The sequence below is a fragment of the Notechis scutatus genome, chromosome 16 (assembly GCF_049901735.1).
Source record: "Notechis scutatus isolate UNSWTSFEM ecotype Mainland chromosome 16, rNotScu1.2, whole genome shotgun sequence".
Classification (NCBI taxonomy): domain Eukaryota; kingdom Metazoa; phylum Chordata; class Lepidosauria; order Squamata; family Elapidae; genus Notechis; species Notechis scutatus.
Genome location: NC_142024.1, coordinates 7,696,095 through 7,712,500, shown reverse-complemented (window position 1 = coordinate 7,712,500; position 16,406 = coordinate 7,696,095). Strand labels below are relative to the sequence as shown.

General features: G+C 47.6%; 1 protein-coding gene across 1 annotated transcript in view; it reads right to left on the bottom strand.

Moving 5' to 3' along the window:
- The window catches only part of PAX7 (paired box 7), a 138,256-nt gene extending 128,642 nt beyond the window's left edge, over nt 1–9,614 (bottom strand). The window contains 4 exon segments of the mRNA XM_087944801.1: nt 317–445; nt 3,238–3,367; nt 4,730–4,965; nt 9,459–9,614. Of these exon segments, the coding sequence (XP_087800927.1) occupies nt 317–445; nt 3,238–3,367; nt 4,730–4,965; nt 9,459–9,543 (580 nt within the window). The 5' untranslated portion in view covers nt 9,544–9,614.
- Nucleotides 9,615–16,406: the final 6,792 nt, after the last annotated feature.

Sequence of the window (16,406 nt, the reverse complement as noted above, 5' to 3'; positions counted from 1 at the left end):
GGGGGAAAAAAAATAAACCTTAAGTTTGCAAAAGTGCACGTTTCTTTGCAAGGGAAATCTTGAAAGTATCCAGAAACTGACAGTTATGGAATTTCTACCGATCATTGGGAGGAAAATAAATGAATAGAGGGAAAGTAGAGCAGCGTAGGTAGAAGTAGGAAATGTGATGTGAATTTCATTATATAGATAGGTAGATAGATAGATAGATAGATAGATAGATAGATAGATAGATAGATAGATAGATAGATAGATAGATAATCTCTTTTATTTTTAAAGTTTTAAAGTATATATGTTCTTTTTTTAAAGCAACGCCTACCTTTGTCACCCAAAATGCCATCGATACTATGCTTGGCCTTCTTCTCGCAGTCCTCCTCCTTCTTCTCGTGATCCTCCTCTTCCTCTTTCTTCCCGAACTTGATTCGGAGCACACGGCTAATCGAACTCACTAAACCTCAGACAGTCAAAGACAGAAGAAGAACATATAAGCTGCTTTGGAAGGGAAGAGGGGGGACCCAGAAGAGGCCCCCCACCAAAAAAAAACAGCAGCCTTCAATCGAGAAAAGTTAGGCAAAAAACACCCCAAGATTCCGGCTTGATCTAGATTTTCAGATTGTCCCAGCATCTTCTTGGGTGCTGGTTTGCCGGTTGTACCAACCCTTACATTACACCAGAAACATTGACATGGTTGGTGTTAATCTTGAGGTTGTTGGTCTGGCAGCTTGTGGGGCGAAGCCTTGGCTGAACAGCTGAATCAACCAAGAAATTCAATCAATGGCCAGTCCAAATGGATTGGTTCCTTTCTACTCCTGGTTCTCTGTCCAGAAGCCATCTCCAAGACCCTGTGAAAGGAGGACACCTCAATCCATTTGGCTAAAGGCCACCTTCTCTTGTCTATTCAGAAGCCCATCATTCTCAGCCAGCATTGAAAACAATTCCATGCAAAGAAAGCCCCCAGGATGCCTTGTTTAATTCATCCATACCATTTCCTAAAATGATGGAAATCTGGAAGCTGAGGAGATATTCCCACAAACTTAGTTTAGGAGAAAACACTATGTTTGGCTCCTGGTTTGGAGGCTACCATCCATGGAGAGTGCCCCCAGACTCTAAGCTGTCATTTTAAGGTACACCCAAAGAAACAATGCCAGCAAATAGAATTTACTGAATATCATCCATGCCTCTTTGGAGACCCATTCACACTTAAAGAGTTTACAGAGAACCCCTGGTCACTTTTGACCAAATGTTGAAGTCAAACTGAGCTGCATTATGAAATTGTAAGCCACTCAGAGTCAAACTGCAATTACACAACTCCAGATCCTTCAAACATAAGTGCAAAAGGTGCTCCAAAGACAAAAAAAAACAAAAAACCTTGAAGGACGGGCCAGAAATAAAACTGGATAGGTAAACAAACCCTCTGAAATTAACCTGGTCTAAGCGCATTTAATTGTGATGGATTAATACGTCCGTCCTTCTGTAAAACACTACCCCGTCTAATAAAACGGCAGCCCTTACACATTGCTATTTAATCCCCTGCCGTTTTGAAGGCTAATTCCTTCTTGAGTAAACATGGTGCTTTCTTGGACATTACAATATTATCTGTTCCCGTGTCAAGAGGCTCAGGAAATGCATTTATTTATTTCGCACGATTAATATTCTAGCTGCCACGCTAAAGGGAAGGCATAGACTTCAGCAACAGGAGCCTGGGTTGAATGCACCCAGACGCACATATAACGCCCTACTTTGGCAGCCAAACCTCCCCAAAGTGAATCTTTTCCCAACAGGCTGCTTGCTGCGGGATCTCTTGATTCCCCTGCCTGCCAGTGATTATTTTCAGGATAAAAAGCAGAACCATGAAACAAAAAAAACCGAAACCCAGAAGGCCTAAAGAAAATTGAAAAACGAGATCAGCTCCACTCTTGTAAAAGCTCTCGGAGCATCTCAGAAAAACCCTTTCCTGCCTTTACAAACCTCCTCCTAATAAATACATCAGTGGCCTGGGAGACCACAAGTGGCTTTGAAATGGTTGGGCTCATATTTTGGTTGTCAGTTAAGATTACTGGGTTGTTTTTTTTTTTAAACGTTCTGGTTAACTGTCCACAGCCTTTTTCAACCCCGAGAAGGTAGAAAATTCTGCTCGGATGCAGAATGCTCAGCACAAATACACACACATATAATATAATCCAATGAGGTTTCCTTCTTATTTCTTAAGGAAGCTAGTTATCAATCTTAAATCTTTACAATCTTTAATTGTAAAACAAAAAAAAGTGTGAATATTCAACGTTGGTAAAGAGACAATATTCAGCAGACTTTCCTGCAAGGAAATATATCTTGAACAACATGTTGGTGATGTTTATTTGCATCAAACTAAGACTGGATTTTAAGACAGTTATCCAGCCAAACCATTTCCGCAGGGTTCTAGAGATTTCCTGGGCCTCTTTCTTCGTTAGGTCAATATCATGCCTGCTTTCTTTAAATGGTCTCCTTTTTTTCCCCCTTCATTTCCTTTTTTTTTTTTTTTAACGAGGAGAACAAATTAAAAAGGAAACTTTTTGTTTCCCGTAACGTCATCTTCAAATGGCCATGATAAAAATTCTGACTTGTAAGCAGGGAGGAGGGGAAAAAAAAAATCTTGCCATGTTGATATGCCGCACTGAAGTTCAGGCCAATGATCTTCATTTAAAATGTCAACCATAACCAACTTTGGCCTTCTCCAGTAAAGAAGAAGCTGAAATGGCGTCTCGATTCAACATTCTTCAGAGGTTCAAGAGTCATGTCTGAATGTTGCCTGTGCCTTATCTATCAAGACCTGATCCTAGTTTGGTGCAGGGATGCACCAGAAAATCTATGGTGAAAGAAAAATGCTTCCTCCTTCGCTGAAATGCTACAGCCCAAATTTTGGTGAAGATTAAAGGAAGTTTCTGAAAAGTAGGAGCTAGAAAGATATCTGGCCAAGTTGCTACAATTTTGCTCCATTTTCAATTAACCCAACATTCTGAGTCTAACACAGCGCTGAGCCCAAAATTATGGTCTGGGCTGGTGGTACACAAAGTGAAATTCCAGATGTGCAAACCCAGTTCTTGTGGCTCTTTTTTAAGACTTGGCTTAAAGTCAGGAAGTTGGGTTAAGGGAGCGGTGTCCAGCTACAAGGTCCCTTCGTAAAGTTGATGGTTGCTACTGTGGAGCCGGCCAGGAAATACAGAATTTAAAAGTCTTAACTGTCCGGTCTGGTTTCCTTCTCACCTGAAGGGACCGTGGTCCTATCACAGTGGCCATCTTTGAGTAGCCGGTCTCGGATCTCCCAGCTAAACATGCCAGGATTTTCCCGCTTGTACTCTTCAATTTTTTTCTCCACATCTGGAGTGGCAACCTGCTTTTGGGGTTAAGAGGGGTTTAGGAAGGAAGGAAGGAAGGAAGGAAGGAAGGAAGGAAGGAAGGAAGGAAGGAAGGAAGGAAGGAAGGAAGGAAGGAAGGAAGGGAGGGAGGGAGGGAGGAGGGAGGGAGAGAAGGAAGGACGGGAGGGAGAGAACAAAAATGCACTTTTAAATTCAAGTTCTACAGACTACCAATGGACTGCCAAGCTGGTTTGATCTGGGGATGTCCATTCCAGGCTCAACCCTGAAGGCCAACTTGTCAAGAAGGTTGGATCAGTCACCGTTCCTTCTACTTGTCTATGCAGAGTCTCAGTCATTTGGGTTGTCCCAAAGGTGCATTTTTTTCAAGAGGCCACTGGACTTTCTGGTTTTCCTTGGAAGACGTTTCGCTTCTCATCCAAGAAGCTTCTTCAGCTCTGAATGAAGAATTTCCCTTCTTTCAGAAGAGATGAAGCTTCTTGGATGAGAAGCCAAACGTCTTCAAAGGGAAACCAGAAAGTCAAATGGCTTCTTGGGGGAAAAAGAACAACACCACCTTTGGGACTTCCTTCTACTTCTTAAGAAAGGGTAGAAGACCAAGATGCTTTACCTCTTCAAGAGAATATTTGGAGGTCAAATTCAAGAGTAAATTTGAGGAAAACAGCTAAACCTAGCAATGAAGGAGGAAGCTGTTCTGTTATCTAAGCCAGAGGTCTCCAAACTTGGCAACTTTAAGACTTGTGGACTTCAACTCCCAGAATTCTCCAGCCAGCATATCTGGAGACTAAAACCTACCATGAACGGTTGCAGGAACTGGGCTCGGCTAGTCTAGTGAAGAGAAGGACCAGGGGAGACAGGAGAGCAGCCTTCCAATATTTGAGGGGCTGCCCCAGAGAAGAGGAAGGGGTCAAGCTATTCTCCAAGGCACCTGAAGGCCAGAGAAGGAATAATGGATGGAAACTAACCAAGGAGAGATTCAACTTGGAAATAAGGTGAAAGAACAATCAACTGATGGAACAGAAGTTGCCTTGGGAATTTATGGGAGCTTCATTCCTTGAGACTTTCAAGAAGAGATTGGATTGCCCTCTGTCAGAAATGGTGTAGGGTCTCCTGCTTGGACTAGATGACCTACAAGATCCCTTCCAACTCTGATGATCTGTTATCTGTTTAAGTCTTAAAGTTGCCAAGTTTGGAGACCCCCTGATCTAGGCAGATCTAACTCCAAGGGCTGCCCCTAAGTCCGTGACTCCCCCCCCCTCAACTCTCTCTGCCAATCCAAGGCAAGGAAGTGGCCCCAAACCCAGAAGGCCCCTCTCCTCACCTGGTCGCTGCCCACCCCCTGCTTCCTGGTGGGCTTCCAACTAACTCCCTCCCTCACTCACCCTGGGCTTGCTGCCACCGATGGCTCCCGGCCGGATGGATCCCGTTTCTTGGTACCGGCAAAGGATCTTGGAGACGCAGCCATGGGAGACCCTCAGCTGGCGAGAGATGACGCAGGGACGGATGCCATGGTGCGCCATCTCCACAATCTTATGGCGGATGTGGTTCGGCAGGGGGCGCCCATTGATGAAGACACCTCCAAGCTGGTTGACTCGCCCTTGGCCCAGCGGGGTCGAGACTGCAGGGGGGGAGGGGGGAGAGAAAGGGGAAAAGAGGTCAAGGCCTGCCCAGTCAACAAGGGCTGCCCCTTCTTGGCCCTAGACTCCACAGCCTCAACTGTGTTGAGAATCCCGGAAGTTGGAGGCTCCCGGTGGTTTCTGGAGCTCGGCCTGTGGCCTGAGAATTGGGGAGGGGGGCCCAGTCAAGACCCTGGAGACCCCCCTCCCCCAAAATTGGGGAAAGTCTCCTTCTGAAGACCACAACACCTCTCGGTGGTGGACTTCCCCGATGGCAGCTCAATCATCCAGCTGCCAAGTGGATGAAGAACTGTTGAAGCGTCTTCCTCTTTCCTAGACAGCATCCCACATTTGCTTTTGGGGTTACACACAAAAGTGTGTGTGTGTGTGAGCGTGTGTGCGTCCCCTGTCCCACCTTCCCTGTTCCTCCTGGGGGGATTCTGCAGAAAGAAAACGGGAGGCCCTTCACCAATCCTTTGGGAGAGTGAAAAGCTTAAATTTCCAGAATGCAGGTTTGACTACCCCACGACACCATTTCTACAAGCCTACAAGCCGAGTGTTTCCCATCCACCTGGTCTCTGCCTGCCCTGCACATCCTTTGAATTATTATTTTTTTTGGGGGGGGAGAGGGGAGAACGGAGTTCAGACACCAAAGTCCCCCCCCCGCCCCAGCAATCCATGCTGGTCTTAGCAGGAGGCGGCAGGCCCCTTCCCACTTTTGGTGTAACAGCTTAGGGAGAGAGAGAGAAAAAACCGACCCTGCCCTATTTTTTTTTTTTTTTTTGCAGGGATGGGATTAGAGGCAATTGGGGGATGAGGCGGGGGCTGTGCAGTTGCAGCCATTAAAAGCCCCCTGATTAATGGCTTGGGGGCATGCCTCCCCTCCTCGGTCCCAAAGGGGTCTCCTCTTCCGACCCCAGCACCACACCTCAACTCTCTTGTGCATTTTAGGAGTTGGCACTTTGGGTGTGAAGGCTGAGTCCCGCGATCCTTCCCCCACCCACCGCCGTGGGCATCTCCCATTGGCATCCTGTTAAAGTCGTCTGAGGGACACCCCCTCTCATGACCAACGCAGAACTAGCCCTCTGGGCCCAATCCACCAAGGCGGGTAAGTCTGGGGCGCCGAGGGAGAGAACGCGTAAGAGAGACGCCCAGCCACGGAAATCTACACAACGGGACCCCAAAAAAAACCCCACCCCAGTTGGAGGAGCGCATCGTTTTTTTCTCCATTTGGTTGATTTGCGGTTTGCTAAATTTCGCAAGCCCCAAACACAGGACCCACCCAGGGACGGGATCAATAAACGGAGTGTGTGGAAACGTAAACATAGCAAATGGATCTCCCCTTTTTCAAACGGGTGGGGGTGGGGGTGAAACCCTGTTCTGTTCGTTTTGCAACCTGCCACGAAAACGAAGGGATGACCCCTCTCTTCGGAGGGGGAAAAATTAAAATGCCCGAAAACATCTAAAAAAGGGAAATTGTGAAAACTTTCTGCCACCACTAGCTTTTCAGCAGGCTATGCCTTAGAACGATAATAACAGTGGTAGTAGTAATCAAAACCATAATAATACTAGGAGTAGTAATAATACTTGGTTGATACCTAGGATGCTGGCAGCATCCTGTATCAAGCATCGGCACCAGTCAATGATATTTGTGATGCATTTTTAAATGTTCAGTTGACCGAGTTTAATGAATGTAAGAGATAAATTGTAAATATAAATGTTTAATGAATAAAAGAGATAAAATAATATGAGGAGGAGGAGGAGGAGGAGGAGGAAGGGGAAAAAGAAGATGGTGATATTTGGTTGATAACTAGGATCCTGTATCAACCATCAGAGCCAGTTAATGATATTTGTGATACATTTTTAAATGTACAGTTGACTGAATTTCATGTTTAATGAATAAAAGAGATGATAATAACAATAACAATATCATCCCAGGTCATTGGGAAGGACTCGACAGGACCTATTACTACTGTTATTATAATTGTTTAGGGATCGCATGCTGAAAAGCTAGTTGAATAGACGGACAAAATCCAGTCAAAACATCTGGTTGAAACCATGAAACCATGTTATCATCTCACTTTGTACCAAGGTGCGGAAATGCTGTTATGTCCAAGATGTTCACCCTTTAAGTAAACCAAAGTGTGCACTTAACACTACCTAGTTTAATTGATGTGGGTGTGTAAATCTGCTTTCTCATTAGTCCCTCCACTAGCCTGGAGTCACTTTGGTGTCAGTCCTGGGTGTGACATGAATTCAACCAAGCGTGGTTTATTTCAGAAACGTGGTTAAGCCTCTGGTGGTTTTATTGCTTTCCCTGAGCATCTCCAAAAGTGTGCGGTCATCTCCCGCCCCGTTTTTAACCTAAACATAAAGGTTTATTAAAGGTTTTCCTTGGGGTTTTTTTTCCCCCAGCGTTTACAACTGTTTGCCGTTTTTTACTAACTGCTGGTTTGCTTTCGGTGGAGAAAGTTGGACATCTTAAAAACACCAAATGAAAAGACTTCCTCCAATCTCCGGACTCAATTTTCCCCCTCGCCCCTAAATATTTGAAAGAACCTTCTTGCCACTTAGCAGCATTTTAAAAATCTTCCCCCTCCTTGCTTTTCCTACTTTAGGCGCGCGGGAGAAAACTTAGCAAAAGCGCATCGTTTTTCTTTGTCGGCCGTCGAGCCTCAAACCCCGCTCCGGTTTAAAACAAGATTTCCCTAACCTCAAAAACAAGACTTTCGTAACGGCCTCGCTTTAATTGAAAAAAATAAAATTAAATTGGAAACGGGACGGCCACACCATCAGCGCAACAATGAACATAAATGTTAAAAAGCCGCCGCGGAGCGTTTTCAAAAAGAGAGCTAGGGACGCGTTGCTTCTTTCGGAGTTAAATTTATTTGCTTTTTTTTGTTTTTTGTTTGTTTTCCACCCGGGAGAAATGTCAATTTCCCACCCTTTTGAGACCTAGAAAGTCCGATTAATCAAGGCGGCTTCTGCGCCAACGGGGCTTTAGTTGCAAATTCGTCGCCCGTTTTTTCTCCTCCCAGCTGGTCCAGATCCAACCAAGCTATTCTAACTGGCTGCAGACCCTCATCCTCATCCTTAATCAAATAAATAAATGGACGGTTCATGTAGGTGCGTGTTTGTCTCTCTCTCTCTGCCCCTCGGACGTGGTTCCCTGCAAGCAAAACTCGTCTCCAGACCTTGTTTAATCAAGAATCACGCGCCACTAATCGGAGTCACTCGGAGTGATACCTCATTAGCCACGGCTAAGCCTCGAGTGGACCATCCGCCGCCGCTCCCGACGCGCGGTCATTATTCTCCATCACGATGTACAAATATTTTGGTAATCCTTTGATCCTCCTTTTCTGTTTCCCCGGACTGTTTCCTTTCCATTCGCCACAGAGAAGAACCACTTCACGCCAATCCCGGCCGCGCGCGTGTGTGTTTTCGCGGCCGGCGTTGGCTTCCCCTCCTTCCTACCGCTTTTTTCCCCGGCTCCCACTTGAGCACGCTTGAGGGGCACCCAATTTGCTTTAATAAATGCGGGAAGGGAGCCCCCGAGTTTGCTTTAATTCCGCAGCGCGGCGGCGGCGGAGCGGCCAAGCAACGGTCGGAGGGGCGGGAGAGGAGGGGGAAGAAGAAGCAGCGAGGAGGGCAAGGGGAAAAAAAAAAAAAGCCCCTTTTCCGATTAATTAATATCCCTCTTTCCACATCTTTTCGGGCCGGCGCGAGAAGAGGGAAAGCCGGGCGAGAAAATGAACATATATGTAATTTTTGTTTTTTGGAAAGCCCACGCGCGCCGCTTTTCCGCCCCCCCTCCCGTTCTTCAGCCATCCGAACAGCGATGCAAACTAATAATGCAAATAAAACACTAGGGTGAAATTCGGTGAAGAGCAGATGAGCAGCCACCAAACTCTTCGTCCCCCCCGTCCCCCAAACAGCCAACATTTTTTTGCGCGTCCCCTCCGGAATCTACAAAGCGACTCCTCCGCTTGTACGGATGGGGCAGGAAGGAAGAGGTGCTTTGGGGAAAGTGTCCCAAAACCCAAGGCTGCCTCCCTTCTCCAACACTCCCCCGCTTGGAAAGACCCCGTTCTCTCTCCCCCATCACACACACACAACCCGGCCAGGCTGCCAGAAAAAAGGAAGCCTCCACCGGCTCTCCCCGCAAGCAGCGTCCCCGGCTTTTCCGCGGCTTCTTCGGAGCCCGCTGGGAATTGCGAAGGACGCGCTAACTTTTTTCCTTTCCTTTCCAGTCCAAGTTTGCTTCCCCCAGGAAGGGGGTGGAAGAGGAAGCGGCGCCCCTCCCTCACCGAAGGGGAAAGAGAGAGAGAGAGAGGGCGAAAGCGGCCTTTAGTAGCGGGGGCTGGTGGAAAAAAAAAAAAGGCCGGTTGGCGGAGCCACAAACTTGGGAAGAAGGGAGCGTCTCTTTGCGCACGGAGTTTCCCGGGCGGGCGTTGAGGTTTCTTCCCCAGCCCCCCAAAAAAGCGTTTCCACGTACCTTCCAAAGGGAATCCGGTGCGGGGATAATTCTGCCCGGGCGCCGGGCGCATCATCCTGGGTACGGTCCCGGGCAGGGCGGCCATGCTCCAATCCAGGCTGCCGGGCGCGGCGGAGAGGCTGCGGAGAGAGGGAGGCAGCGCCGGAGTCTCGGCCCCACTGGAGAAGAGGCGAGGCGAGGCGAGGCGAGGCGGGCGGCGGGGGGCGCGCAGCGCGAAGCCTCCCCGAGCCTCTTCCCTCCTCCGGGGGCAGCGCCAGCACGGGCGGCAGGCTTGCCTTAAAGGGGTGTGTGTCTGTGTGTGTGTGTGTGTGTGCTGGGAGGTTGGAAGCGCCCCCAATTCAGCAGCTGGGGCACCGGGCAGAGAGAGAGAGAGAGAGAGAGGGTGGGGGGGGCGCACAGACAGCCACCGCCGCGGGTCTCTCTCTCTCTCTCTCTCTCTTTTTCTCTCTCTCTCTCTCTCTCCCTCTCTCTTTCTCTCTCCGAAAGGGCTCCTGGCTCGGCTCCTTTGATTTTGTGCTACTTTGGGGCGGGAGGCGGGAAGGGTGAGGTGGGGGCTGACAAAAAAAAAAAGGAAAAAAAAAAGCGCGTGGTCGGAAAGAGAGGGGAAAAAAAAGAGAGAGAGAAGAAACCGGGAACTTTCGGCCAAGGCTGGGCGCTTGAAGGCGTCTTGCCTTCCTCTCTCTCTCCTTTCTGCGCCCCCCCCAGCCTCTTTTTATTCATGACCTGGAGGTGGCAGCGAGGAAGCCAATGGGGAGCCCCCGCGCACGCCTTCCTCGGCAAGGGTTGGCCCCAGATCGCGAGCTCGCCTAGGCGACCTCAGCGGGGTCTCTCCCCCGTTATCCCCGCCGCCCTCCCGTCCACACACACACACCCTTCCCAGCTTTTTCGGGCAAAGTGGAGGTGGCGGGATGCGCGGGTGGGGGGTGGGGTGGGGGAATCAGGAAGAGGCCGAGGCGCAGCGATGCCTGTTCTCTCTTCCCCCCCGCAGGAGCGCGTCCCCATCACCCGCAGCTCAAAAGGTCGGCTGAGGAGGATGGGATCTGCAAACTGGGGAGAGGCTTGTCCCAGAGTCCTCCAACTCTGCCCTATGGGTCCACGGGGCTTTGGCGTGGAAGGGGGGCGTGTTTCCTAGCGGATGAAAGCCCACCTTGTGACAGGTTGCCCTCCCCCACCAGGGAAGCCCCGCGGCCTGGGACGGCGGTTCAATTAACAGATAACAGATCATCAGCGCTGGAAGGGACCTTGTAGGTCATCTAGTCCAACCCCCCCTCCCCGCCCAAGCGGGAGACTCTACACTATTTCTGACGGATGGGAGTCCAGTCTCTTCTTGAAAGCCTCCAGGGATGAAGCTCCCACAACTTACAGATAACAGATAATCAGAGTTGGAAGGGACCTTGTAGGTCATCTAGTCCAACCCCCCCTCCCCGCCCAAGCGGGAGACCCAAAACTATTCCTGACAAATGGCAGTCCAATCTCTTCTTGAAAGCCTCCAGGGATGAAGCTCCCACAACTTCCAAAGGCAACTTCTGTTTCACGGGTTGATTGTTCTCACGGTCAGAAAATTTCTCCTTATTTCCAGGTTGAATCTCTCCCTGATCAGTTTCCATCCATTATTATTCCTTCTCTGGCCTTCGGGTGCCTTGGAGAATAGTCTGACCCCCTTCCTCTCTGGGGCAGCCCTTACAATTGGGAAGGGGGGGGCTTCTCCCCACAGCCCCCCCACCCCCGGTCGCGCAAGACCCTTTTCTCCCCAAAGGAAGGGGGGGTCGGAGGCGCCTGGGGAGCGGTCGGTCCGGGGAAGGGCGCCCACGGGCGCTTTCCCCGAAGTCTCAGCCCGCTCCTGGGCTCATTTTTCTGCAAGAAGGCGCCCCCCCCCCGCGCCGCAAGGTGGGCGCTCCAGGCAGACCTGCCCCCCCTTTTGCCCCGATCCTTCTTGCTAATATTTTTTTTTGGGGTGGTGGGGAGGGAGGGAGAGAAGAAACTCCCTCCCCGGCCTCCCCCTAAAAACCACCGCGGCTTTTCTGAGCGCGGAGAAGAGGCTGGAGGAGGAGGAGGAGGAGGAGGGTGTGTGGGATGGTTTTAAAACGTGTTTTTAAAAAGACGCCGCGTTTTGTTTTGTTTTTTCCCCCCCTTTGGCTGCTAGAAGGTTTCCAAGCGCCTCACGACTGTGATGCCTGCCCAAACAAAACCAGGTTGGGTCGGTGGGTGGCGTGTCGCGATTTCCCCCCTCCCTTCCTCCTGCAAATCTATTTGGAAGGGAACGACTAGAGGCTCTCCCGCCGGCCTTTCAGGGAGGAAGGAAAGGCGAGCGGGGCAGGGCTGGAAAATCCGCAGCCTTTCAAGAGGTTCTAGTGGTCTGGCAGCTTTTCCGCCTTTTGGAGGGGACAACCCTCCGGGCCCCATGTTCCCCAGCCGGAGTGGCCCAGAACGTTGTTCTTGCAAAGCCCAGCATCGCCTGTCCCCGCCAGCTGCAGGGATCCCGGCAAGAGTGGCTCCCCCCACCCGCCACTCCCCAATTTTCCAGAAATTGGATTGGAACTCGAGACTCTTTCTCGGTAGGGAAGGGTTGAGCTTCTGCCCAGCCCACTCCCTTTCCCATCGGCCCCTGCTCCCCTGGTGGAGCAGGAGGATGGGACCTGAAGTCGCAAACCCTACCTCCCCTACACACACACACACACTCTCTCTCTCTCTTTTGTCTGTCTGTCTCTCTTTCTGTCTGCCTGTCTCTCTCTCTCTGTCTCTCTCTCTCTCTCTCTTTTGTCTGTCTGTCTGCCTCTCTTTCTGTCTCTCTCTCTGTCCCTCTTTTTGTCTCTCTCTCTCTCTCTCTTTCTGTCTGTCTCTCTCTGTCTCTCTCTCTCTTTTTGTCTGTCTGTCTGCCTCTCTTTCTGTCTCTCTCTCTGTCCCTCTTTTTGTCTCTCTCTCTCTCTCTCTTTCTGTCTGTCTCTCTCTGTCTCTCTCTCTCTTTTTGTCTGTCTGTCTGTCTCTCTCTCTGTCTCTGTCTCTCTCTCTGTCTCTCTTTTTGTCTCTCTCTCTCTCTCTCTCTCTCTCTCTGTCTCTCTCTCTCTCTCTTTTTTTTGTCTGCCTGTCTGTCTCTCTTTCTGTCTGTATCTGTCTCTCTCTCTGTCTCTCTTTCTTTCTTTCTCTCTCTCTCTCTGTCTCTCTTTTTCTCTCTCTCTCTCTTTCTGTCTGTCTCTCTTTCTGTCTGTCTCTCTCTGTCTCTCTTTTTGTCTCTCTCTCTCTTTTTGTCTGTCTGTCTGTCTCTCTCTTTCTGTCTGTCTCTGTCTCTTTCTCTCTCTCTCTCTCTTTCTGTCTGTCTCTCTCTCTCTCTCTCTCTCTCTCTCTCTCTCTCTCTCTTTTGTCTGTCTGTCTCTCTCTCTTTCTGTCTCTCTTTCTGTCTGTCTCTCTCTCTCTGTCTCTCTCTTTTTGTCTCTCTCTTTCTGTCTGTCTGTCTGTCTGTCTCTCTCTCTCTGTCTCTCTCTCTCTCTCTGTCTCTCTTTAGCTCTCTGTCTGTCTCTCCCCCACCCCCCCAGGACACAAATTTCCCTTGCAGTCAAGCCAAGCATCAGACTAAATCAGATGTATGGATAGTTATGTTGAAGGAGACTCAACCCGTTACACACACAACAGAAGTGAATTCCTGGCACGCACAACAACCCGTCTTTCAAACAACTCAAGGTGCAGGATCAGACCCCACCCCCCGCCCTCCCCTTGCCCTCCCCAAGTCTGAACACATGATGAGTCTTTCTACCTGCAAGGGGGGGGGGGAAATAGCCACCTATCCAGACCCCATATTGTTACTATGTCATTTGGGGGAATCGGTTAAAGAATGGAAGGTGGGGTAGTCTTTACACCTGGGTGGGTGGTGGGGTCATAGAATAACCAAGTTGGAAGGGACCTTGGAGGTGATCTAGTCCAACCCCCAGCACAAGCAGGAGGCCCCATACCATTCCAAACAATTTTTTTTTGTTCAATCCCTTCTTTAAAAATCTCCAAAGATGGAGCACGCCCCACCACTTCTGAAGGCAACTTCTGTTCCACTGGTTGATGGATGCGGGACGATGGAATTATAGAATAATAGTGTTGGAAGGGACCCTGGAGGTCTTCTAGCCCAACCTCCTCCTCAAGAGTTGGGCAGGTCTCAGGATTTCGGAGCCTTTTCCAAAGGGAAGGTGGGTGGGGGACCCTTTTCCTCTCAATTCCAGAATTGTGGAGGTGGGAAAAAGTGAGGAACCCACCTTCTGAAGAAAGATTTGGGGTACCCCCCACCCTTAAAGGAGACAGGGGCCTGGATAGGCCTGAGTTTCTATCCCTCCTGCCTCTTTTTCTTCTTCTTCTAAGTTTAAACAGTGAGAAGCCCCACAACCTGCAACCTTGGGCCTGTTTTTCAGAAGTCCCCTACCTGGGCCTGTCCTTGGAGAACATCAACCGTAGGATGGTCTCTTCAGCTCCAACAGGTCTCCGTCGCCCCTCCCTTAAGGGTGAGGCTGCGCTCACACAATGCATTTCATCCCAAAAGCCTACATCAGCGATCCACTTCTGGCTTCACACCAGAAAAATGTGAAGTCTCTTAAAAGGAGCCGAGTTTGCACAGCTCAAATAAATAAATAAATAAAGGAGTCCTCAAACTGGTCTTCAGCTGGTTCTGACCAGTTCTGGAGAACCAGGAGCGGAAATTTTGAGTCGTTTGGAGAACCGGCCAATCCCACCTCTGACTGGCCCCGCCAACCCCATCTATTCTCTGCCTCCCATTGAGTCCCAGCTGATTAGCTGGGTCTCCTTGGGTTGCCCTGCCCAGGAGAACGGAGCTGGAAAGCAGGTTAGTGGGGTGGGGAGGGAAGGGGGGATTTGGCAGTATATCCTTCCCCTGCCACGCCCACCAAGCCACGCCCAACAGAACCGGTAGTAAAAGTTTTTGAATCCCTAAATTAATTAGATTAACATTTAAAATAACACCTAATACCCAATTTGATTCTGCTTGGTACATTCTATCTACTAATTTTTACTTTTAAATGTTAATCTAATTAATTTAGGGAGAGGATAGAAAGGCATCATACTCTGATTAGTGATTTCAGGAGAAATTCTTTTTTTTTTTCATTATAAGGAATGAGATAGAGGGATAATAAAGGATGGGCAAAAGATACAAATATAATGATTTAAACTAAGATGGATTGAATAAGATAGAATTATGAAGAGTGAAATGTGTGGAGAAGTTTATATAGAAGATACAGAATGGTAAATAAAATAAGTAATGATCTGTAAGATGAGCATGAATATAATTAAAGCCCATATAAAGAGAGGTACCTGGGGCCAAGTTACTTTACTAAAAGATTTTTATATGTATGTTTGTGTCTGTTTATGTCTTTGAGAGTATTGGTGAAATTTTGTAGAAACATAGAAAGAGAGTGACGATAATCAAGTCAGAAAGAAATAGATGAAATAATATAGAAATGTATTGTATAAGATAAGGTTTTATCTGACTTGTTAAATCTATAATGGAAAAAGGTTCAAATATGTAATGGTTGATGATGATTTGTTTGTTTTTTGAAATTAATAAAACTTGCTTAAAAAAAAAAAAGTTTTTGAATCCCATGGATCTGATGAAAGACACTAATGGAAGGCCGGTCTCGTTCTACTGCCCAGCACAGACCGGAAACCAGTCAAGGCAACCAACTCACTTCTGTTGAAAAATCTTATTTCATTTCCTCCAGAAAGGGCATGTCAAGGAAGGGGCCCGAAGTGACCGATTTTATATTCAACCAATCCAGGTCCAGTAACCAGGATGGTAGCAGTGGTGGGATTCAAAATTTTATACTACTGGTTCTGTGGGTGTGGCTTGGTGGGTGTGGCAGGGGAAGGATATACTGCAAAATCCCCCTTCCCTCCCCACTGGACTAACCTGATAGATAGATGAGATAGACAGAATAGATAGATAGATAGATAGAAAGAAAGATAGATAGATAGATAGATAGATGATAGACAGATAGATACAGATTAGATAGGTAGATGATAGATAGATAGACAGATTAGATAGATAGATAGATAGATGAGATAGAATAGATAGATAGATAGATAGATAGATAGATAGATGATAGACAGATAGATACAGATTAGATAGGTAGATGAAAGATAGATAGACAGATTAGATAGATAGATAGATAGATAGATAGATAGATAGATAGATAGATAGATGATAGACAGATAGATACAGATTAGATAGGTAGATGAAAGATAGATAGACAGATTAGATAGATAGATAGATAGATAGATAGATAGATAGATGATAGACAGATAGATACAGATTAGATAGGTAGATGAAAGATAGATAGATTAGATAGATAGATAGATAGATAGATAGATAGATGATAGACAGATAGATACAGATTAGATAGGTAGATGAAAGATAGATAGACAGATTAGATAGATAGATAGATAGATAGATAGATAGATAGATAGATAGATGATAGACAGATAGATACAGATTAGATAGGTAGATGAAAGATAGACAGATTAGATAGATAGATAGATAGATAGATAGATAGATGATAGATAGATAGATGATAGACAGATTAGATTGATAGATGATAGATAAGATGATATTAATGATAGAGATGATAGGGAGAGAGAGAATGATAATAGATGATAGACAGATGATAGATAGACAGATTAGATAGATGATGAAAGAGACAGATTAGATAAATAAATAGATGATAGACAGATTATACACACACACACACACACACACACACACACATATGCATGGTGTTCAGCTTTGTTCGGGTATTTTCCCACGTCATTGTAGTTGTGCTTTTAAAGTTGTAGCAACGTTTCGGCAGAATCTCATCTGCCATCATCAGGGTTGTGTATTGTGTTCGTCTGTGAGTCAGACTTTTACAGTTGTTTGTCTGACTCACAGACTCACAGTTGTTTGTCTGACTCAAAGTCTGACTC